We start from the raw sequence: 23202 nt of genomic DNA on the forward strand, positions 1-23202 counted from the left end.
ATAGCCCATCTGGTGAATGGCTGGGAAGCGGCATGTCAGACACTTCAGCCCAGAGAAGAGAAATTCCAGGGCTGGGAAGGGGAAGCCTGGGGGCAATGTTCTAACCCGCTCCTTGTTCAGGAAGTTCACTGGGAAAAGCACCCCAAACAGCTTCTCCCTAAGCTCCCAATCAATCAGAGCAAAACTGATGTCCCCCTCCAGCAGAAAATCCCCACCATCTGCTCCTCTCCTGCCACACTGCAGCTTTCATCATGTTTACCTGCTTCTCAGCCGAGAGGACAGCAGTATCAATTCAGCTATGTGAGAAACACATCACCAAAAACCACCCAGTATTGTGAACCACGCCTCCCCGCAAGACTGTGGTTTCACTTGAGCCATCCTGGTCTGTCCCCTCCGCTCAGGAGACTTCCAGCAGCCAGGAGTTCATGTAGACTTCACCCCCATGTCCTGCTTCTCTAAAACAACTCAGTAATCACCTCAAATCTTTGGGGAGGGGAGAGGGGGATCAAAGTGTTTGTGGAAATGGAGCCTGGCCACAAATAGCTTCTCAGCTGTGTCGCACAGCTCTAAGTCTAAGCACTCTTCCAACGCTCACGGACAGGAGCTGCACCAGGAAAGACAGCAACCATGCCACAGCTTAATTTTCGGCAATGTGCGGACACTCAGGACTGGCGCTGGTCCCGCACTGCCCAGAAGGCAGGCAGACTCGCCCCTCTTGTCAGATGAGCCACAAGAGCAGCACAAGTTCTGACCACAGGATCCAATTCCAGAGTTAAATCCCATCAGTCTCCTCCTAAACTCGGCCAAGTCTCCCTTGTATTACTTCTCTACCAGCTTTGCTGGAGGAAGGAAAGCGCAACGTTTTCCCCATCCAGGTAACTGAGTTACCCGGCGTCAGCTGCTCAGCGGGAGGCCCACGCTGCTGTGCTCCTGCAGCACACCTCTGCAGAGAAGCGTTTTCTGGGCAGGCAGCACTACTCAGTTGCACCAGCCATTCATTCTTGCCTTCAAGAACAGCAGCACCTTTGCCTGCGTGCCAGAATTCTCCTGGAGAATTCGGAGAGACTCCAACTCAATCTCTCGGTCCAGCTTAGGGGAAATGACGGCAGCATGAAACGACAGCACGTGGCGAAGGCAGCCACTGGCACCACCACACCACAGCGCCACGCGAGAGCTCAGAGCGCACAACACAAGGGGACACAACAGAAGCCAGCAAGGTCAAGAATAAGTCACTTTTGGTACAATTGCAAAAAGATATCAAACAGGACTTGCCTCTTTTTTTGTCTTTTTCTACGTTTTATAAATAAAGTCTGATAACTCTTTATAAAAACTAACCTCAGAGCCACAAACAGTTTGCAGGAGGTTCATGAGAAACTTTAAAATTATTTATTTATTAACTTTTAACTAGCAAAGTCTCCGAGAATATTTCCTCATTCATATGGCCAAATATTCTCGCCCTCTCAGATAAAAAAGCTGACTATAAATACGCTCTCTCTTCTGTCTGATTTTAATTTTAAACTTAGATAATTTAATAACTCTTAAAATGATGTTTCTCTCTTTAAATAAAGGGCTATTTAACCACATAAACTGGTTGTGTAAACCATCACACTAGAGACACTTGATACCCTCAAAACACGGTAACAACTAGTGATTTTGGTCTTGTTCAGTGCAACCCATTAGGCACAAAACCGGCCTGCAGTCAACACGGTACCTTCCCTCCTGCCCCTGGGGCGTGGGGCGCCTGCATGGGCCCTGTCCCAACCCCTTCCCCGACGCTGGGGCAGAGGCAGCCGGGCACGACAGCATCTTCCTTTCCACCACTGCTAGTTTACACAGCTAACGCAACGGACGTCTGAAGGAAACCCACTGCTGGGGCACAGAGGCACACCTAGAAAGGAATAAAAACCTATTACACGGAACAGCCCAACTGCAACTACAGGTACCAAAGGAGACAAAAGCAGCAGGTTCAGGCGCCTGGCAGTCAGGCACCGAGATGCACCACCTGGAAGAGTAATGAAATAAAGCCTTTGGAAGTGACCGAAAATTAGGGTTCCCGGCCCCCAGGAAGAAAGCCTCCCTCCAGACCCTCCCCAAAGCCCTGCCGTCGGCCACACTGCACAGACTTTCTTTGGCTGGAAAACCAAGATCTCGCAGTCTGTCCCAAGGGCGCCTGAGGGCTACAGACCGCTGGGTGGGAGGCTCTGTCTGCACAGGGAAAGGGATGCATCACCACTGCTCATACCAATCTGGACACAACAAAACAAAACTGGAGTGATCAGCAGGCCAGTCCTGGGCCAAGTAGAAGGAACCCAGACCCATGTGGGGAGCATTTGTGCTTTGGGGATTCCAGGCTGGTTTTGTGCCTAATTGCCCTGCACAGACAAGCTCAGGCAACACTCGCTTCACTAAGACCGGGCGTCCGTTTTGGATTTCACTATTGTGATGACACTAGTGGTAGCCACCTTGCCAGGGACAAGGGGCCCCATAGTGGCGGTGAGAGGCCCCCGCGCAGGGGTCACTGGGCTCCGGGCCACGGTTCTGGCGAAGTTCTGGAGAGCCTCGTATTTGGAGCGGAGAGCATCGAGTTCCATTTTCATGCTGGCGTTCTCAGAGGCCAGCTTCTCCACTTCTTGCTGCAGCTCAGCCTTCTGCTTCTCCAGTTCCTCCTTCTGGGTAACACGCTTGACTCTGCAGCTGGCCGCGTAGCCCCGGTTCTTCAGCGTGCGCCGACGCTGCTTCAGCTGGATGATCTCCTCCTTTGACAGGCCCCGTAGATGCTGGTTCAGCTCCCGCACAGACATGGTCACCAGCTCCTCATCTGTCAAGCTGGTCCCATTCTCACCTGGCTCCCGCTTCACCTGGAAGAGAAGGCAGCACACACTTGTGAGACCGGGCGCAGATGCCTGCACCCGCCACCCGCACCCCTTTCCTCCACCTGCCGCTTTACCTTCAAGGCCTTGTTTCCTTTGTTGGGGGTCGTCATAACACGACAGCCTTGTCAATCAGGTTCTGGAAGGGAAGGAAGGTCAGGTTAGCCCCCAGGACGCTGCAGAGCCACAGCAGGGTCCAGCAGCAGTGCCTCGTGGTCCCCTCTCCCCAGATGACGCTCGACAAGCACTCGACTGAGCTGGACTCACAAGCAGCAGACTCTGTCCCTGAGCAGAAACTGCTGCCCTTCCACACCTCTACTCCCACAGAGACGTTTTGGCAATGCTGTTTGCTTTTTTTTTTCCTGCTTGGGGTGGAGGAAATTAAAAAACTAGGAGGAGTCAGAATACACAGAAGCCACATTTTTAAAAATAGCCTGGCAGGCAGCAGGCTGGGTCCAGAGCACGGCTGCTCCGGGCCAGTCATGCTGACTCAGCACGCTGGCACTCTGCGCCTCTTGCTCCCAGCCTGATCCTTGTCACTCCCAAGCAGAGCAAGGCAGCCAGTGGCTCTGACACGCCCTTCCAACAGGTGCCCAAGCACGGCCCAAACTCCCCAGGACAAGAGTCCTACCAGATTCTAGGTGCTGCCAAGGACCCAAACCAGTGCTGTTCAAGAACACGTGACCCTGGGCAAGGAGCGCAGGGGAAGCCTTTGCCTCCACAGCACACCTCACCGGTCATCCAGCAGGATGGGAGAACACGACTGCTGCGCTGACTTCTCTCCAAAAATTTTCTGCTTCTCAGGAAAGCCAGCTTATCCAGGTTCAAGCCAAAGTTCTGTACCCAGCCTTTCCCAAGGAAGAGAAGGACAACCTGATACTGCAGCACAAGGAAGCATTTGGGCACACTGGAATCCCATCACAAATTCAGGCCGATGCCTCAGCAGACTTCACCTCTCCTAGTCATGCAAAGCTGTAGGTCCTTTTTGTGAGAAAGTCCTTCTCAGTCCCTGAGAACCCAGAACCACTTTCTCCCTCCTTATCTTCAGAGCCAAGGCATGCTTACAAGAAAACAAAGATTACAGGGCAGCCAAACTCAGAGGAGGGCAGACTCCTTCACTGACACTGAAGACAGGACTGGTAAGAGCAATTCACAGGCCTGCTTTTACAGCAACTCATATCCAAGCTCCTGTTTCTGTCCCTACACACCTCTTGCCCTCAAGCTGGAGTTCAGAGTGCTACTGCACTGCCCAATGAATTAATCCGCTCAGCTGCTGCTCGACAGACATAGCTGTGCCTTCAACAGCCAGGAGCCGCACACTTCCCTGAGCAGGACACACGCTCCTGTGCAAGCGCAGTCTACAAACACCTCTGGACCTTTTATCTCTTCGGTGCCCAACAGTCAACAACATTTTTGTTTGCTATCGCTTTGCTAACTGCAAAAGGCACTGATGTACAGTTATAGCCAAGAACCAGATGCACGAGTCAGCAAATACAAATTTATGCTCTTCCAGCAGCTGTGGCGCAGGCTCCCCGCAATGCATCCACCACCTATTGGAGGTGAACAGGGTCAGCATTCCCCAGGACACGGGAAGAGACGTTCCCAAAGCCTCCAGCCTGCCAGGAGGCAGGCTATTTATACCCAGAGGACAATGCTCCTTCCAATGACATGTCGGCCACAGCCCGACAATGCTGCTGTAAAAGGGTCACTTTGCAGCCCAAGGAAGGCAGCTGCAGTGAAGCAGCCTGACACCAGACAGACAGCACGCAAGCAACTGCTTCACAAAAATCAATCCTTCGCTCTTTCCCACACGGTTTTACGTCTTTCCTCTGCTCCTAGTTGGCAAATGACATGGCTGCTGGGAGATGGGGAGAAGGAAGGGGATAGCTGGGGAGACCGATGATGTCACCAACCCTGCAGCACCTCTGCACTGTCCTCCAGTGAGCCTGAGAGCCAAGGGCAGGTGTGGCCAGTGGGACCACAGCAATTTGCCTTGTGGCGCTGAAGAATTTCCAGCTGCCTGGCAAGCACTCAAGCTTCCCTCATTAGCACAGAGCAGAAACAAAGCAAACAAGGCAACAAACGTGCTGCATCAGGCAGGGTACTGGGAAGAGCTGCTTGGGACAGGCTGGGGAATCGGAAGGGGTGCTCACACAGCCCAGACACTGCAGAGGCAGCGACTTGTAGAAACAAGCCTTTCCATCACGACTTCTGCTAACGCTGAGACGGGGGAGAGAGCTATCAGCAGACAAGAGAAGAGGCTGGGCCCTGACAACGGCCATTTAACTTTCCTTGAACTTTTAAGAGTCAGGCGTTTTTACCTGGAGGAATCCAGCCTCCTCAGGCAGAAGCCTCCCACAACAGCTGTCAAAGCTGTAACAGGACCACCCCTAAAAGCAGCTGGTGGTCCCACCTCTCCTCATTCCCCTTCCCAAAGGGATCAAAATGAGACACAGCAACACACAAGTCAGTCAGTAGAACGGGAAGAACAACCAAAGACTGGCTGTTGGCTATTTTCTGGGTCCTATTTGAAAGCCCACAGGCAGGGCTATTTGGCAGCTCACAGAGAGGACACCCAGAGAACTGGCACCAAGACAGAGACCAAACTTGGCCTAACTCTCCAGACTGCTGATCACTCAGCTTTTGACAGCTTCCTGAAGAAAGATCACACTGAAAAGTGCCAAACGCGATGACTGCAATGAAGAAAATGCAGCCTCAACACATTTCCCCGGAGCTCAAAAGGCCTGAACTCAGCACAAGCACAGCCAATTCTCTCCTCAGCTCAAAGGCAGCACAAGGGAGCTGACAGCACCGCGCATGATTCAACGCGGGCCCCATTCTCCACATTCCTGATCGCGGAACCGTGCCACGAGCCCCGTGTAAACACACTGACGTCACCATTCCAGCACAGGCTGGCCCGGAGAAGGCGCCGGGAGGGAAGGAGGCCTATCTGCAGGGACAGGGAGGCAGAGGAAGGGGCTGTGCTCCATAGCGGGCCCCGCAGCACCAGGCGGGCAGAGGAGCGTGGTTTGGTGGCAGCGGTCGGGCACTCCGCACCAGAACTCTCTCCTGCAGCATGGGTTTCAGACCCTGTTGATTTGCTGCCTGGTGAATCAGCTCACACAGCCCTCCCAGGAGTCCAAAGAAACTGGACAGCTCCCCCAATTACACGTGGAGACAGGACAGCAACTCTCCTGTGCCCCCCTGCCCCTGGGAGTCCCTGGTGAGCTGTGTCCAGCCCAGGGCACTTTGATAGCAGTTCTGCCCTCAGGGACTCTACCCACCCAGACAGCTGTGACCCTGCACAGGGAAAGGAAAGAGCTGGCGCTCAGAGAGCCCTGCCAGCCTCCCGGCCATGCCTTCCTCTAACCGTGCAGCTCAAATGTCACACACCCTGGGCAGAGGGAGACGTCCCCAGCCCTGGACAGCAAGACCCCCCATGCACACGCACAGACGCCCTGCGTCGGTCAGGCGTTGCAGCCTGCCCCACAGTCCCGCTGGAGCAGCTTGCTTCCCACCGCTGAGGGAACCCACTGCGGCACTCAGCACCGAGCAGACCCCCAGCCCTCAGCCCGCTCCACTTGCCCACCAAGCATTGGGGGCTCCAGCGGGGCGGGAAGTCCGCAGGCCCCTATGAACAGAGGCGAGAACCTCGCAGCCATGTCCCCTCAGCCACCAGCTCTCCTAGGGGGTCTGGCCAGGCCGAGGCGAGGGCAGCGGGGAAGCGTGGCTGCCCCGAGGGGGCAAGGACACCAGCGAGACCCCTTGGTGGCTCCTCACCCCCTCCAGACCTTCGCCCCCTCTCCTTGGGAGGGAAACCACCCGACAAGAAGAAAGCCCGCGGCATGAGCCGGTGGCCGAGGAAGCCTCCTAGGGGGCCGCCGCCCGGCAGGGCCCGCACCTCCGCCCCTCTCGGGAGCCGAGGCCCGAGGACCCCCGGCGGGCGGGCCAGGCCGCGGCCGCACCGGGCTCCGGGGGTGCGGCGGGGCTGAGCGCCCGGGGGCGCAGCGGGGACGGGGCGACGGGCCTGGCCCGGGGGCAGCCGGTCCGCGGGCCGACCGGGGCCGGCAGCAGCCGCGGGAAGGAGGGGCGGGACGCGCCCGTGGTGCGCACCGGCGGCCCCGCGAGGCGGCGGGCGGGGCCGGGCCCGAGGCCGGCGGCCCCGCGCACCTGTTGCTCGGCCGCGGGGCGGGGGACCGGGCGGGGCGGAGGGCAGGGGCGGGCGGCGCGACGGGCGGCGCCAGGGCGGCCCCGGCCCCGGAACCCCCGCCGTGAGTCAGCGACGGCGGCCCCGCGCTGCACCCGCCGACCCGCGGCGGCAGCGGCCCCGGCCGCCATCCCGGGCTCGCCGCGCCCGCCCCGCCCCGGCCCGCCCCCGGGGACCGGCCCGCCGCCCCGCCCCGCCCGGTGCCAGGGCCGCGCCCGCCGCCCGGGCCGCGCCCGCCGCCGCAGCCGGCGCCGGTGGCGCTCACCTCCTCACGGGGCCGCCGGGGCTGGGCCGGGCGGGGAGGCCGCGCTGGGAGGGACCGGGACGCCGCGAGCCGCCGCCGCCGCCGCTCACGGACGCGTCACGTGATGTTTGGGTCACGTGGCTCCATTCATGAAGCGCCCGGCGCAACCGCCCCGACCCTTAAGGGGGACGCGCGCTCCTGGCGGGGGCGGCGCCGTGGAGGGGCGGTGGCGGGGCCGGGGCGCGCCCGTCGCCTCCCGCGCTCCGCCCCGGGGTGCAGGGCCAGCCCAGGGGCCGCGGGGTTCCCCGGCCCCGGGGCCGTCTTCTCTCTGTCGGTGCAGGGCAGCTCCCGGTCCGGGGCGAGCCCTGCCGCCGTCGCAGCCGTGCCCGTTGCACCCAGTGGATCGGCAACGGGGGGGGTGTCTCCCGGCACCCCTGACCCCGGAATCGGCGGCCGCCTCCCTTGGGCTTCCACGCGTGTTAGCAGCGCGCAGCAGGAGCAGCGGGTGCCGCTCCCCCCGGGCTGCCCCCGGTTCCAGGTCCTCCGTTTTAACTTGGCTCCCGTGCAGAGGGGAGCACAGCTGCCTGCTGCAGGCGTCCTCTCCTCCGGGAGCCCCCGCGCTCCCGTTCAGCGGCTCTTTGCTGCAGGCGTCCTCTCCTCCGGGAGGCCCCGCGCTCCCGTTCAGCGGCTCTTTGCTGCATCCGCGGTTTCTTCGAGCTGCTGAAACTGCGCGGAGGAGCAGCGAGGTCTCCGCCGACCACGCTGACCTCAAGAGAGGCCTTTGCAGCAGCTCTCCTAGGCACCGGTGACAGTGCTGGAGCCAGCCCTGGCTAGAAAGCGTTCAGCTGCGAGACGCTGCCCCCCCGGACCGTGCCAGGCTCGCCCCAGGGGTGCTTACACCCGCTCTGCTCTAGCTGCCGTCCGTAGCACGGGAACGCTGCTGCCCACCACGTTTACTGCTGTGCTGCAAGCAGAGCACAAAGCAAGGCTGCCGAGTGCACACCAGAGAAGGATGAGGATGCAGGCCAAGTGGAAGGTGCGGCAATGAATCTGGGCATACTGATGCAACATCAAGCAGCAAGCTGTCTCCTCAGGAGGAAGCAGCCTGGGCCCTGGGCATTCGGCAGCAGCACCTCCGCTCCCTGCTGGGCACACGGGACTCGAGTCCTGTAGGGCTCTTTTGCAGCCCTTGACAGGCTGGGCTTTCCATCTGCTGTGGTGACCAGCTCGGTTACAGGTCTACAAGCATCCGGGAAGCTCATCTATAGCTCTGCCTCTCTGCAGGTACACTGGGGCAGCCCGTCAAGTCTCCCTGCAGAGGGGCTCAAGCTCAGCCATCCTACCTTTTATTCTGCATTACACTTTACCAGCCAAGTTGAAACTCTCTGCAACATTCCCTTTCATTTTGCATCAGCCAGACTTCCAGCCTGGCCTGTCTGCATCGGGTATTCACAGCTTCTGAGCAGGGAAACGGATGAACGTGCAACACCCCCCCACCTCCCATGGAATGTTGTATGCAGTGGCAGAACTGCTAGAAAGCCTAAAGGGTCAGGATGCTCTGAGAAGGACTAACGCTCCAAGTCCTTCATGTCAGATTTCAGCAAGGTTTTCCTCCTTCCATTCTCTTTAAATCTCCAAAAACTAGTAGCACAGGGCCCTAGAGGAACTTCTGTGTTGCTGCTCAGGAACCATTGGTGATGAGAAACAGGCTGATACAATTCCCAGTCCCACGCCCAGACAAACTAGCCTCAGAGACAGGTTTGCAGCACACCCTGAGCACACTCACTGTGGGCAGTAAGGACCCAGTGGCTGCTGCCAGAGGCGAGAGATATACCCAGACCAAGCAGCTGGGACCAGCCACAGCTCTGTTGGAAAAGAGTTTATTATATAAAGAGGGAAGAGGGGTAACCATCTGTCATGCCTATAGGGTCATACCCGGCCTACCAGCTGAAAGCCTAACACTAAAACTACTTCAACGTTACTAGCACCTTTGGCAGCCTCTGCATCAATACAGAAATGCTTTTCCTGCCTTGCCTGCATTTCCAGGATTCCTCAGAAGACAATAAGCCCATCTTAAATGCCCTCCTTTTACCAGCACTCCTCTGGTATAGCCAAAGGTGGAATATAATACAAGTTATCCAGTCCACCACCCCAGCATGTTGCTCCTACTGCAGCCCCATAAAAGTGGTAGGGACAGCTGGCATGTTCTGTGCAGTTTTCTGGCTTGGGACAGGACTTGGGCTCTGGCAGAAAAGCAGAGAGGCAAGGAACCACGCAGGGACACTGGCGATAAAGAAATCACAGAAAGCAGTAGATGCAGTCTCCTCTTTGCTGCTGTTCTGGGGCTGGCTCCCAAGACTGTGCCTGAAGGAAAGGTTAACCATCTTTCTAGATGACAGGCTGTAGTTCACCTTCTGTCCGATCAGAGCATTGGTCCCTTCTGTCCTTTGACTTCATCCCTTTCCCCAACAGGCCCAGGGAAGAGAGGTGCTGCACTGCCCTCGACACAGCACAGTGCCTGCTCACGCCTGGCCTGGTGCTCGGCACTGTGCCAGCAGCAGGAAGGGTCGAGCAGAGCCACCCTCCGCTTGCTGCTCCCACAACCCTGGCCAGATTCCTCCCTCAAATACTGCGGTTTCAGGGGCAGAAGGGACCACTGCTCCTAGGCCCCAGACTTCACTGCTGTTTCTTGCTTGTAAATTTGAGTCAGACCTGGGAAATTCTCCAGACCAGAACAGCAAGGGTAGCAGTCATCTGGATGTGTTTCACCAAGCAAGTTCTCATTGTCAGACAGGCATCAGGTATTCTCAAGTCCTCCCTGAAACTTCTTTTGTGTCAAGCAAGGACTGACTTTCCTCCTGGGTCTCATGCAGGACAAGCTAGTCGAGACGGGACAAGATGTGAGCCAGCCACAAGCCAGACCAGATGATTCCCTTTAGTCTTGTATTCCAAAGAACTAGGAATGCAACTGCGTGAAGCAGCCCCAAACTTTTTTCTAGCCGTTTTCCCCTTCCAGCTGTTAGCAGTGCAACACCTTCAGAGAAACAGGAAGAAAAGAGAAACAGTCTAGAAAATACCAGAGACATGTTAACTGTGCCAAGATAAGGTGACACAGGGCTGTTGTGCTGGATTTCACCAGCCCAGGGGCTCTGCTGGGAGAAACGCTGTCTGGAAGCGACAACCAGCCCACCACAACACAGCCAGAGTGCACAAGCTGAAGCAGAGCAGCCCCTGTCAACAGGCAACACTGCAGTCCAAGGAGGTACAGCCTGATGCAAGGAAAGGTGCTGAGAAGTCCTGCTGCCATGCAGCAGCTCAGCACCTGGGTTCGAACCCCTGCTTGAGTCTAAAGGAATGGTACAGAAGGCGGCTTTCTCTGGAGGAGGTTGGCCTTGACTTCAGCTCGCCTCCCAGCTGCCCCAGGAGCAGTGCAAAGCACAAGGGGAGCATCAGGGAGTACAGTGACACTGAAACACATCCATGGGCGCATGGGAGCAGATTCTGCCCACAGAGAGCATGAAGAGGTGTCAGAGGGAAAAGGGAGCACTCACGATCTCTCCACCTGCCCAACCACCCAAGCTAGGCTAGCGGCAAAAGAGGGACAGCGAGAGCAGTTCATGGTTCCCCAAACCAGCAAGAGCAGAGAAAAGGGGTGGCTGCCAAAGAGAGAAGCGGAGTGTGGTCCAGAGGTTCACACAATCTGTCTCAAAGTCGAGGCGGATGGGAGATGGGGCAGAGGCACTTTGGTCCCTTCCGAGAGAAGCTTTAGGGCTCAGCCCCCAACGTAGTGCGCAGCACTGCGTCTGTGTGGCAGCACCTGCTCTAGCTAATGAGGACAGCAACAAGAGACAAGCTCCGACAGCAGATGCAAGATGGGGCAAGAGGAATCCAGGCCTGGCTCAAACCTTTGAAACCAAAAGACACTCTGAAATCTTTCAATAAATCCTATTAGAAACCATTTCTGCATGGGACACCACAAACACTGCCAGAGTCCTAGAGGTAACCAAGGCTTCTGGACAGTGCCCTTGATGAAGCTCTGATGATGGCGTCACCCCTGCCCAACAGAACGGCAATGCCAGGGACCTGTTTGCACCAACCCCACTACAGGTTAAAGACCCTCTTCTACAGCGTTGCACTGTCCCACAGCTGCTGCAAGCAAAGAGCTGGGTATGGGGGACACCAACACTCAGAGTGAGCGTTTTTCCTTAGAGAAAAAAGAAAGGGCATGGAAGAGACTGTTCAGCACCGTAAGACTACAGCAGTCTGGTCAGTTCTTCTTGCTGCTGGGGCTCGTAGTGTTGAACAGGCTGACTTTGCTGGCAGATGCCACAGACAGAGAAGAAGATTCCAGCTTCACCTTATCCAACAAAGTCTTCTTTATGGCTGCTGGGGAGATCTTCTCTTGGTCTGCCAAATGCTGCAGCTCCCTGCATTGGGGTGGTGAGAGAGAAAGACACAGCAAAAGGAAAAGATGGAGAGGCTGGGCAGCATTTTGCAGGCTCTTTAGGACATCCTAGGTGCCCACCTTGTCCGGATGCAGGAAGCCTCCACAGCATTGATTAGGAGGGAGCGAAAGCCACCACTCTCCAGGAAGTGCAGGGCATGGATGGTGGCTCCTCCGGGCGAGCAGACATTGTCCTTCAGCTGACCGGGATGCTGCTCAGATTCTAACAGCATTTTGGCAGCACCCTATAGCAAGGAAGAGAAAATAGCTGCCAGAGCCCTGGCTGAGGAAGTGACTGTCAAATACTCCTGCTCTCTGCTGCACAGAGCAGCACCCAACACTCACAGTGGGCCAAACGGGGCTCCTGCCCGAGAGCCATTAGCAGGCTGCCAAAACACTTTTCAGAGCTGAAAAAGCCTGCAGAGGAGTCACGGTTCCCCAGGCCCCAGCTCTCACACCACCATCAGCGCCAGCAGATTGCTGCGGACACTTCCTATGTCCCCTCACCGGGAACCTGTGTGCAGTCAAACCAAACGTTTTTTAAAGCAGATTCAGGAAGAGGACTGAGATAATTTCAAAACGTGATGTGCAGAACACTCTGCACAGAGCAGGCACAAACTCAAATGTGTTCTGGAGGAGGAAATACTGACCAGCAAAGCCTGTGCTCCAAGTCGAACAGCCAGCCTGCGGGGAAGTCCCATTTTCACTCCCCCATCCGCTAGAGCATCCAGGGCAGTGAACGCCTGAGACCAGACAGAAGAAGAAGGTGACTGAAAGTCTCTACTCCAAGACTGATAAGTCTCAGGGAGGAGAGAATCCAGGGCTCCAGAATCACACCGTGATTCCTGTCGCTTACAGACTTGACAAAAGCCTCCCCCTCTCCTCCATGGGTGCCATGCCAGGCCTCCCTCCCACTAATTCCAGCTCAGGAGTGGGGGGAATGGGCGAAATTCAGCTTCTGTGTCATTACTAACGACAGGCCCATGTTTTGCAACATGGACACGTGGACACCACATGCTGGCTATGGACTTCAGACTCATCCGACTGGTAATGGACTTTTGTTGTTGACCCAAACTGGTTATAAACTGGATACCTGGATTACCTGTCCCATCACAAATGTAAACGATGAGAAAAACAAGAAACGACAAACTGAAGTTGCACAGACTTTCACCACATGCAAAGCCTACTGCTCTCCCCACGACCATGACAATTGAGGAAGCAGCACATACATACGCAGGGCCACTGCCACTAAGCCCCGTCACAGCATCTATCAGGTCCTCTTCCACCTCGGTGCAGAAGCCTACACTGGCCATCAGTTGTTCCAAGAGCTTCCCATCCTCCACATCCGCGTGAGTCCCAGTGGCATAGACTGTAGCGCCTTCCCGGACAATCACAGGGGTGTTGGTCATGCACCTGATCACTTTTGGTGTGGGGCAGAAGGTAGAGAGTTTCTTAGGGCAGAAAATTATTGGAGACAGAAAGAAACAAAGAAAGAAAAAAGAAAAATGAGCTTTCGTGGGCATTCGGCATACCAAATAGGCTGTCTTGGAAGAGACTCCCCAGTGGCAAGAACAAAACAAGCAGAGGGAAAAGAGAGACTCCTGTATTCTAAACTCCCCGCCCTGAGCCAAAGCGGCCAGAACTTAAAGGTGAAGTGTTTAGCAGTGCCCGCAGACAGGAAGCCGGGCAGAGCTGCTGTTGGAAACGATACTCTGAGCGGCTCGTTCCCACATCAACTAACAAGTCTCTAAAACAGCTCATGCAGACACTGAGCACAAAGCCTGCAGAAATTCAGGGGAGATGACCCACCTCTGTTGAGAGAAAAAAGATCTGACAGCACCTCATGAAACAGAGGAGCTGGCATAAAGGCTCTTACAGCACTTTCTGATGCAGACAGGCAAAGGCAACCCAAAGCAGCCAGCTGGCTGCAGCGTGAACCCTGTCCCGGGGAGCACAGGTAACGCCTGTCCCCTGCATCAGCTCCGGGGGCCCGGAGGAGCAGGACCAGCTCCTGCACGGTCCTGCCCTGCGGCGGGCGCCTCCCAGGCACCGAGTGTCCACTACAGCGCGGCTCTGCGGGGCTGTGGGACCCAGCCCGGCCCCCCTCACCTTCTCGATGGAGCTAATGGTGACGCCGGCCGCGCAGGAGACCACGATGTGGCGGGCCTCGATGTCAGGGCCCACCTCCTCCAGGATGAAGGGGATGATGGGGGGCTTCACGGCCAGGAAGAGGACATCGCTGCTCTTCACCGTCTCCTTGTTGCTCACCGTGAAGTTCACGCCTATTTTCTGCAGCGGGGGGGGGAGAAACGGGACCGCTGTCGCTCGGGGAGACCCGTTCGGGGAGCACCGCCGCCCACCCGCCTCCCGCCCACACTCACCCGCAGTCCGCTCACGGTGGGCAGGTCGGTGTCCGGGGAACTCGCCGTGATCTTGTGCGCGGCCAGAACCCCTGCGAACGGCACCGCGCGTCAGCCCCGGCAGCCCCGGCACCGCCCGCCGCCCCCTGCGCCCCGCACCCACCTGCCGCCGTGAAGCCCCTGGCCAGGGCGAAGGCGAGCTGCCCGGCGCCGATGAACCCCACGCTCATGGTGCGGTGCGGTGGGGAGCGGAGCGGAGCTGGGGCTGGGGCTGTGCTCGGTCCCGCCGGAGCCCACCTGCAGCCGTGCCGCCGTCCACGTGGCCGCGCACCGCGCAGGGAGGCGGTGACGCGCGGCAGCGGGGCGAGGCGTCGGCGCGCAGCGAATCGGCGGGCGGCAGGGTGGGGCCCTGCCGGCCCTCCGCCACTCAGAGATGAGGGGCGGTGCCACCGGCGCAGCCCTCGCTAGCTATTGGGGCAACCGGCGTCGGGTGTTGCATCATTCACCGCCTACGGCGGCCGCTGGGGGCCAGTCGTCACACTGTGCCGCAAGGTGGCGCTGTCCTCCCGCCGCAGGCGCGGGCCGGCGGCGCGCGCCCTTCTGGAAGCTTCGGGCGCCGCCGCGTGCCCCGAGGGGCCGCCCCCGCCACGCTGAGGGGCTCCGGGCGGGGTGGGGGGCACCGGGCCGGGGCCTCCCGGGGCCGCCGTGCCTGCAGGCCGGGGGGGCGGCGGAGAGGGCGGGTCCCGGTCCCGGTCCCGGCCCTCCCCAGCTGCCGGCCCGGACATTCCGAGGATGCTCCTGCCCACGCCTCACGGCGCGGGGCCGAGCGCGGCCCCGGCGGAATGCGTGGCCGGTGCCGGGCTGGCCGAGCCCCCCGCCGGGCCGGGGTCCCGGTGCCCGCGGGGCCAGGCGCTCTCCGCTCCGCACTCGGGTCCCCTCCTCCGCTGGCCCTCCCGCCGGTGCGCCCTCCTCGGCCGCAGGCGGCGCCCGGTGCTGCCCCCGCGGCGCTGCCCGTGTCCGGCCCGGGCGGGTTCGCGTTTCGCCGGAGCGGCTCGGGCCGCGGCGGCCCCGGGGCGGTGGCTCGGTGCTGGGCTCGGCGTTACCCGCAGGCCTCCCGAACGGGGGGTTCCGAGCCTTGGGCCAGGATGGAAGCGTCGCGTCCCCGTAACCGGCACCACCGCGGCGAGATCGGTCCCAGCCGAGGCTTCACTTGGAGCCCGCAGCAACGGGCTGTCGAGAGAGCCGGGCGCTGTGAAATGCCTCACTATAAAAACCGGGCACCAGGCGGTGCTTTGCGTTCCTAAGTGTAATCTTGCCGCGCTATTTTTTTTTTCCCTCTCCTTTGGCTTTTTAATTACTCCTTTATTGACAGAAATAAATCTCAGTGTGTGTCCTGTGGATGAATGTTCCTAAACGTGATGTTTTGGGGTTACTGAATCCACCTTCAGAAAGAGAAAGGGAAAAAAAACCCCAAACAACAAAACCCAAACCCAACCCATTAAAGATTCAGATTTTATATATCTGTATTTCAGGTTGGAACCCTCTAGGAGCTGTCTAGATTGGCTGCAAACACAAATCTGTGATGCTAAATTAATGCCTGTCCATTCTGACCTTGGTTTACCGATAAGGTTGAGAATGATTGGTGTCTTAAGACTGTTTTATGGCAAGTTATTTGATTGTAATTAATTAAGAGGAAAGACGAGCTCTGGAAATAAAGGGGTTTTTTAATTAACTGAATCCTGACAGGGTTGGTTGTCAAAGTCACGTTAAGCAGATATCGGATGTTCTCCGTCCTAGACTGGGTAATCTCATAGTTTCCAATGGTTAGTGAGTGTTTCAACCACTGGAGCATGAGGTTTTGATTTTTATTTTTTTTTTCTTCCTACAACAGTGGATTGTTGTCCACACAATCTTTTTTTTTTGCCATGTTGACCATGCTAACATTTTTTCTCAGTCTTTGGCTGGCAGATGAGAAAGCTAAATCTGAACACGCTGTTCTTGGCAGTGACTTGTCTTTCCACTCCTCCAGTCAGTGGTATCATGATTTCCATGTTAAATTCTGTTTCCTCCCTATTGTGAAGGCACTGGATTTTACCCACATAGTTTCCCAGTTACCTGTTTCTCCTGGGCCTGTTGTTGTGTCCCTGGCGCTGGTTAAGCTGCATCGACTTGTCGTTAGCAGCTTTTACCAGGTTCCTGCTAGTCGCTCCTGCTTGGTGCAAAGGCTTCATAGCAAACAGCAAGCAAAGGCACAGCTGGAAAAAGCCTTAACCAGCTGAGGAGCTTTCTGACAGACTTGACTGCCCGAAGGACGTGCAGTGTCATCCATGCCTACGGGGCACCTCCCCTCCACATCCCTCTCCCTGGCTGCCACCAGCCCCACAGAGCCGCTCCGGGTCCACAGGAAGGTGCTCGCAAGGCACTGTTTCTGGTTTCGCAGGTTTGCGTTTTGTAACAGAAGCCACCATGGTTCGCAGTCACCCGTGTGATTTTTAGTGCTCTGTAATAACAAAAAATGAGTAATTTCTAAGTGTGACAGCTTAATTTGTCCAGGTTGATGGGTTTAAAAATACATCATAAATGCTCAAGGTTCCTTTTGTGTGCACTGCCTCCTCCAACATCAACGGATTTCTTTAACCTAGTTAGCATTTCCTATTTGTACAACCCCTTAATCTGTTTGGGTGGCAAGACCTGCAGCTCTCTGATACCCTGGTTTATATCCAGAGCCGTCAGTCTTGGGCCTTGCCCTCGAACAAGCTGGCAGCCTCTTGCAGGACAATTATCTTCCAGACTTCCCACCCTTGATGGGGATGCACGGGAGAGAGGGCTGCCTGGGAAGGCTGGTCAGTGCATTCCCGTCGTGCTGGGTACTGACTCTTGACCTGTGTCACGGGCTATACGATAACATATAGAATATATAGAATAATTCCCACTACTAGAGGCTGGTTCTTACTTGGTAGCAGAACTGATCAACGCAAGATGTCCTGACAACTTTTCCCTTTGCTTTTCAAACCCCATACAAAGCACTGATGAAAAGTTTCCTTCCTTCTTCCCGAGTGACACTGCTACAAAGAATGTCAGGCAGAGGTCTTGCGACTACACCTCTTTGGGGCTGCGTTCGGGCTTCATACGTCAGAATGAATTGAGCTGTGCTTTCCGGCAGAAAGCAGAAGGGCCATGTCTGGTGAAATAAGAGCTGCGTGGAGAGCAAGATGAAAGTATATGAGTCTCTGGAGATGTAGTGTGCAAGTCTGCCATTCAGCTTTATTTTTATTTGGCTAAAAAATAAATCTTGCTTCTGACAGCTACTTTAGATTTTAATCAAACCAATCTAGGCTGCATACTTTCTGCACAAGTACTCAGCTTTGGTTTCTCCCTGGATCAGAAATGAAGAACATTTCTTCCTATTAAGCTTGAAATCTGAGCTATGCGATGTGGGACTTCAAAGTGGGCGTTCTGTCAGGGGTGGGTCAGAGAAATGCAGCTCACTGGTGACGCAGGGATCTTGGGAATCCTAGTGCCTGATCTGGTCGGAGGCAGCGCTCCCAGTCCGTTACCATTGTATGAGAGTTTTGCAGTGTCCCATCCCGTCTGTCACCCCCCAGGTTTGGTCTTTTATGCAGCACACCTCTGCATCCCCCCCACTCCCCCCCACCCCCCCAAATTTATCTTTAAGCTTCCAGAAAAAACAAATCTTGACATCAGTATAGAGAAACAGTAGCATATGAACTGAGACAAAGCACGTGCCAAAATACCTTCTGGTCCTGCTCAAGCGAGAATGTCAAGTTACACACGGTTATTCTGCAGTTCAGCTCTGTTCTGCACCCTGTTTCTTGGCAGTAGAGCCCAAATTTCACAAATTTTCATTTCTGTAATGACTCAGTGTTTGCTAAGTAGGAATATCCCATGCTTCCCCCCAAGGTGCGTGCTTGAGGGCATTCTTTTTATGTGCTAAACAGCAAAGGAGAGGAGAGGAAGGGAAAGGACTGGTAATCTTCAAAATAGTGTTACAGCTATGATGTTCTCAGAAACGTCCTAACTGGAATTTCCCACACTTGCAAGCATTTCATGCCTCACCACACAGCCCAAACTAACCCAAACTCTGAGGGATTGTTATTCATCTCCAGAACTGGTGTTCCTTGATGCAGCTTTTAACTTTCCCACTTCCTGGGTAGTCACTTGGTTGTAGTTAAGTGTCAGTAACAGTTTCAAAGTCCTTGGTGTCTTTCCTAATATTCAGCTCAGTAATCCAGTAGCCTGCAGACCCGCTGTTGCAGTAGCGTTTCTGCCGCCTGGAGATGGAGGCCATTTTGCATCCTTTGAGCGGCATCGTTTCTGCGCATGGGTGCCAGGCGGCTGAGGCAGATGGTGAACGCTGGGGGCAGCGCGCTTTTCCCAGCATCAGCTGCAGCCCACCCACTACCGGTCATGAATTTGCTGGGCCAGTCAGTCTGGACCTTGGAGTTTGGTTGATGGTTCTTGCGCGCATGCCTGATCAGCGCCTCCCTTCCCCACATCCCGTCTCCTGCTGCTTTCGGCACTGGGATGGCTTTGCAGCAGCAGACCCGCGTCTCAGAGGTGTGAGACAAAGCGGATGCGCTGGGAGTACGCCAGGTCCATGACGTAGAGCAGCAGGTTCACGTAGGTGAAGATAGCAATCACCAGCTGGCTGTCCCAGGGGCACCGGCCCTTGGCGCAGAGGCCAGGGCGCCGCGGGGAGCCGTACTTGCTGTCGAAGCAGAACACCGGCCAGATGACGGCTGCGCTCACGTATAGCAGCACGGCCCCCACGGTGTAGATGACCACAGAGCGCTCGAAGGGGAACCAAAGCAAGGCGGTCTTACCTGTGACACTGAAGGCCACCACCACCACTGTCACCACAAAGCAGAAGCTGTAGACAGCCACACACCACTGCGTCGCCACGTATTTGCCATACTGGCTGTCGTTCACCAGCGCCCCAAAGATGATGCAGGCCACAAAGGCCTGCACGATTTTCACGAGCCCGGAGACGGTGGCCATGTAGCTGGTGACTTGTCCTGGTTTTGCCCTGGTTAAGAAGACCTCAGCGGCGTACGCAAGGAACAGGAGGCCTGCGAAGACACTGGCTGCGATGCGGAAGTCTCTCACCTCGCAGCCGATGGGGTAACAGCCAAGCTGGACAAAGTAGAGCGGGTAGATCACCGCTGCCGTGACGGACATGAGTGTGGCAAGCATGGCAAAAGCAGCAGTGAAGTTTCCCCAGGAGATGCTCAGGCAGCTGTGCAGGTGCGTGAATTCACAGGTGATGATGAAGACAGTGATGGCGAAACAGAAGGTCCAGACAAACATGCAGAAAGTGCCGTACGCTGCGCTGAATCCCCCCTGGTGTGCTACAAGGCTGAACGTGGTGCATCCAAACGTCATCTGCAGCAAACGAGCTATTCCCACAGGGGATGTCACAGCAGCCGTGTTCAGATATAGCCCTCCTGTGCTCTCCATCATCTTTCCGGTCTGGCAGACAATGCACTTAAAGCCCCCCAAATGTCCTTTCAGGCTTTTGCTGCTTTGTCCTGAGTCACACCTGGTACTGGATCAGAGAGCGGCAGCTCAGATCCCCGCCTTGTCTCTGCCAACATCGGTAGGTGCTGCGTGTGACGCTGAGTGTGCGCTTCTGGCAGCCTCTCAGCACAGACTTGCTGGCTGCAGGGAGGTTACCGGCTGGCTCTGCGCACCAGCTGCAATCTCAGGGTGCCGCAATCAGCTCGCTCCGCTTTCTCAGGTCTGAAACCTGCCCCCTGTTCTGTTCTTTCACCGTCTCCTTTCCCATATGGGGGCTGAAGGGATCGCTTTCTCCCTGGAGGCTGACATTTATTCCATTTTAGCTCTGCAGCTGCGGCTCTCTGCTGTGCCGTTCGCAGCAACCCAGGGGTATAAATAGGGGCTATATTAATAGTTCTGGAATGCATCCCACCCTCCTCAACTGCCATGAGCGTGTGTTATTTAACACTGAAACTGCGAGCTCTGTCAGAGGCTCTTGATTATCCTTCTGCTATTCCTCTGAGAACGTCCGGGTCACTGGAACACTGCTGTTCTCCAGCAGCCACCCCACACCGTGGGGGCTGTCGTGGAAGTCGGCTGTGATCCAGCCACCCTGCAGAAACAGGAGCTCAGTCCTGCAGACCCAAGGCCCTATGTGAGGAGGGGCACAAGCCCAAAGGCATCACAAGCCCTATGAAAGGATTTAGGCCAGAGGCTACAATAAAAGCTGACTCACTTTGCTCCATTTGTTCTGGAGCAGTATATATTTACCTGCTGCGAAAGGCCCTGCTGTGCTTGGAGCACTAGTGAGAGCACATGGCTGTGAAGGTTTTGAGCACCAGTCCTCACTATCTCCTTAAACTCTTCCTTGTCTCTCTGTTGTACTTAGATGGGAACCAGTTATTCTTGTATCTCTGAATGACAAAACCAAATACAATTGTGAAAAAAAAAATTGCTTTGATATTCTTATCTGTGTCTTGGAACACAGATTTCAATATATAGCCTCAAACCCTCCCTCCCGTTGGATCAACGCTTTCCCCAGTAGCCATTTTTGGTACACATTTCCCCAGACTCTGTCTCTACCCAAAAGTCTCTTAATTCTAACTAAAAAGCCCCCAAGAAAATTTCTGGTGTAGTTTCAGGGTGGCAAAAATGAAAAACACAACATAGTGGGAAAATGCCTCAATTACCTCATGGCAGCATTGCTGACTCCTCACCTGCAGACCAGCTCTCACTGTGCTGGTCCCAGTATGGAAGCAGGATCATCCCAGGAGCTCTGCACAGGTGCAGGGAGTCAGCGTGACCAAGGGCCAGCCTGGCCCAGAGCCTTAAAACCGCTCTGAATGGCTCAAGGTAGCCATCAGCTGTGCTGATAAAGTCTGTAACTTAACTGGGAATTATAATCGACCCTCATGCTTAGTAACAATAATAATTGCTTAATATCATTGTTTCTTATTAGTATGTTAATGTAACGATGTGGCACCCATCAATGAACAGCCACACTCAGTGCTAGGTACTGTAAAGAACAGCTGACGAAAGAGAGTGTCTGCTCCAATTTATGATCTTAGCATGCAGTTCTAGGGCAGCATGGGCTTGTCCAGGCAAAGGCGCTGCTGCCCCTTCTTCCGTGGCCCTCCCTTGTGCTGTGACTGGGGACGTGGGGCTCGGTTTGGAGAGCTCAGAGAGCTGAAAGCTCCCAGATCCCCTGGAACAATACCCGTTCTCAGCGATTTGGGGCCTGCAAGGTCTGCTGGCACCACCGCTGTGGCAGGCGGGACCACCACCTGGGACGTGCGGCGGCGGCAGCCCACGCTGCCGGGAAGCGTGCCTTTACAGGAGTCCCTGCATGGACAAAATGGCCTTTGGAGTTGATGCAGCAAGTCCAGTTTCTGGGTGCTTGTTCCCAGCCCTCCACCCTCCCCTCCCTTGGTCTCAACGCATCTTGCCTGCACAACTGCTCTGTGGGCTGGATCAGGATACGAGTCTCAGATTTAAAAAAGAACAGCAGAACACTTGCACCTGACAGGGGTTATTTTTAACCTGGAGCCATCACTGGTCTGATTTGCACTGTAGATGTGCATGGTTGGATCCACACAGCAGTGGCATCGACAGAGCAGCCAGGAGCAGGGAATTGGACAGGAACTATTTAAGCCAGTATTGCTGCTGCAAGTCACTTGCAATCCAGCTGTGGCGTAAGACAAGAGACAAATGGAGACCAACATAGGTTACAGCAGGACTGCTTACAGCAAAAAGCAGTGGCTACAGTACTCCAGCAGCTCACAGTCGGCATTTTGTAGGCCAGGGATAATTTTACAGGATGATTTGCATGAGAACAGTACAATTAAGATATTAAGATATAATGTACCTACCTTCAGCTTTGTCACCCTCTGGTAAGCTCAGTGAAAAAAATCCCTCCCATTTTCCTTAAGACTGCTGGTGCTATGCCTAGAAAACCTGCATTCATTTGGGGTGGAAGTTGCACAATTAACATCACAACAACCAGGAAATGCAGCAAGAGAAGCAAGGAGCTCCAGGTGAACATGCTCTCGCCCTGAGGTCTTGCCCTTCCTGACTCTCTGTGATGTTAATCCTTCACCTCCAGCAAAGTTTCCCAGACTTCACCGGCAGTGTGTTACTGTTGGTATTGTGGCATGTCTTGTAAAAGAGAGGGGCTGTGTTACAAGGCAAAGCTATTGCTGCTGTTGGACTCTCACCCATCCTGTCTGGGGATGCTGCTTCATGGTCCCTGTGCAGTCTCAGCACTCCATCAGCGATGCTCTGTTGCCCCTAAACACAGCTGAAATCACACTCGTCATTTTCCTCCTTAAGCCCTGGCAGGAGCCCCTCTAGATCCCCCCACCCCAACACTCCCCATTGTAGCATTTGGCTGGCTATGTGAGGTCAGTGAGGAAAAGTTTATTCGATACTTATTATATGACAGTCAAGCTGCTGTACTGAACTCCAGCCACAGGAGAAGAGCGATTGTACAGTTTAAAGCCCACGGCGTTACTGCTCACACTGTAACTTGCTGCATCACCTCCCATCTGACCAAGAGACCAACACTTTCACGAGTAGAGAGCAAGGGAACACTCCATGTCAAGGCACACTCGAGGGCAACTGCTTGCAAGGCTCTGATACCACAAGCCGATCGTCCCCCCACAGCTGCCCTGTGCCCTGTGCCCCACCGGTGATGCCTGGGCTCAGTGCAGAGCTGGTCCTGCTGCTGGGCTGCTTCTTCCCACGAGAAATGATGCCACTCCGGAGAGACCCCGCACCGGGAGGCAGTGCTGGCAGAGGGCAACGGTCCCCAAAATGAGCAGCCAGCAGGAGCAGTGCACCAGATGGACCACTGCCTTCTGCCGAGGTGTCGGGTTTGAATGCGCAGATCTCCAGCTTCTGTGGGTCCCCAGAGCCTCTGGGTGCTACCCGCACTCTCTTTTCCCAGCATCATACAGGTGCACTGCTGAAGCACTTACATTTTTTCACTTTAAAAACATGTAAGCAGACATCAGATAGGAGGTCATTAATTAGAAACCCACTGCTTCTTGCACCCCATCACC

The 23202-nt window shown here is 55.7% G+C and overlaps 3 protein-coding genes across 5 annotated transcripts; all 3 read right to left on the minus strand.

Annotated features, from left to right (window-relative positions):
- Positions 1-1363: 1363 nt before the first annotated feature.
- MAFG (MAF bZIP transcription factor G) lies at positions 1364-7373 on the minus strand. 3 transcript variants are annotated; one of them, XM_086473582.1, is made up of 4 exons: positions 7343-7373; positions 2948-3009; positions 2463-2858; positions 1364-1888 (listed from the first exon to the last, which is right to left on the minus strand). In XM_086473582.1, the coding sequence occupies exons 2-4, from the start codon at positions 2981-2983 to the stop codon at positions 1829-1831; spliced, it is 492 nt and encodes a 163-aa protein (XP_086329708.1). In that variant the 5' UTR covers positions 2984-3009; positions 7343-7373; the 3' UTR covers positions 1364-1828. The 3 variants fall into 3 exon arrangements, with proteins under 3 accessions (XP_086329708.1, XP_086329709.1, XP_009953963.1); XM_086473583.1 differs by lacking the exon at positions 7343-7373 and adding an exon at positions 3138-3328; XM_009955661.2 differs by lacking the exon at positions 7343-7373 and having other exon boundaries at positions 1846-2858; positions 2948-3328.
- Positions 7374-11137: 3764 nt separating this feature from the next.
- Positions 11138-14355, minus strand: PYCR1 (pyrroline-5-carboxylate reductase 1). The gene is made up of 7 exons (XM_086473586.1): positions 14289-14355; positions 14147-14217; positions 13875-14054; positions 12995-13216; positions 12416-12508; positions 11847-12010; positions 11138-11748 (listed from the first exon to the last, which is right to left on the minus strand). The coding sequence occupies exons 1-7, from the start codon at positions 14353-14355 to the stop codon at positions 11589-11591; spliced, it is 957 nt and encodes a 318-aa protein (XP_086329712.1). The 3' UTR covers positions 11138-11588.
- Positions 14356-18697: 4342 nt separating this feature from the next.
- Positions 18698-19606, minus strand: MYADML2 (myeloid associated differentiation marker like 2). The gene has a single exon (XM_009948810.2). It carries the CDS (start codon positions 19604-19606, stop codon positions 18698-18700), a length of 909 nt encoding a protein of 302 aa, XP_009947112.2.
- Positions 19607-23202: the final 3596 nt, after the last annotated feature.

The sequence above is a fragment of the Leptosomus discolor genome, chromosome 15 (assembly GCF_034619465.1).
Source record: "Leptosomus discolor isolate bLepDis1 chromosome 15, bLepDis1.hap2, whole genome shotgun sequence".
NCBI classification, from domain to species: domain Eukaryota; kingdom Metazoa; phylum Chordata; class Aves; order Leptosomiformes; family Leptosomidae; genus Leptosomus; species Leptosomus discolor.

Excerpts from the sequence above, each read along its gene's own strand:
- MYADML2 (XM_009948810.2), bottom strand. The coding sequence starts at position 19,606 with ATGATGGAGAGCACAGGAGGGCTATATCTGAACACGGCTGCTGTGACA.
- MAFG (XM_086473582.1), bottom strand. The coding sequence starts at position 2,983 with ATGACGACCCCCAACAAAGGAAACAAGGCCTTGAAG. Across the intron at positions 2,859-2,947 it reads AAGGAAACAAGGCCTTGAAG|GTGAAGCGGGAGCCAGGTGA; the intron begins GTAAAGCGGCAG and ends CTTCTCTTCCAG. Across the intron at positions 1,889-2,462 it reads GGCCCCTTGTCCCTGGCAAG|GTGTGCCTCTGTGCCCCAGC; the intron begins GTGGCTACCACT and ends ATTCCTTTCTAG.
- PYCR1 (XM_086473586.1), bottom strand. The coding sequence starts at position 14,355 with ATGAGCGTGGGGTTCATCGGCGCCGGGCAGCTCGCCTTCGCCCTGGCC. Across the intron at positions 12,509-12,994 it reads GTGGCAGTGGCCCTGCGTAT|GCGTTCACTGCCCTGGATGC; the intron begins GTATGTGCTGCT and ends GTCTGGTCTCAG. Across the intron at positions 12,011-12,415 it reads TTGGAGCACAGGCTTTGCTG|GGTGCTGCCAAAATGCTGTT; the intron begins GTCAGTATTTCC and ends TCCTTGCTATAG.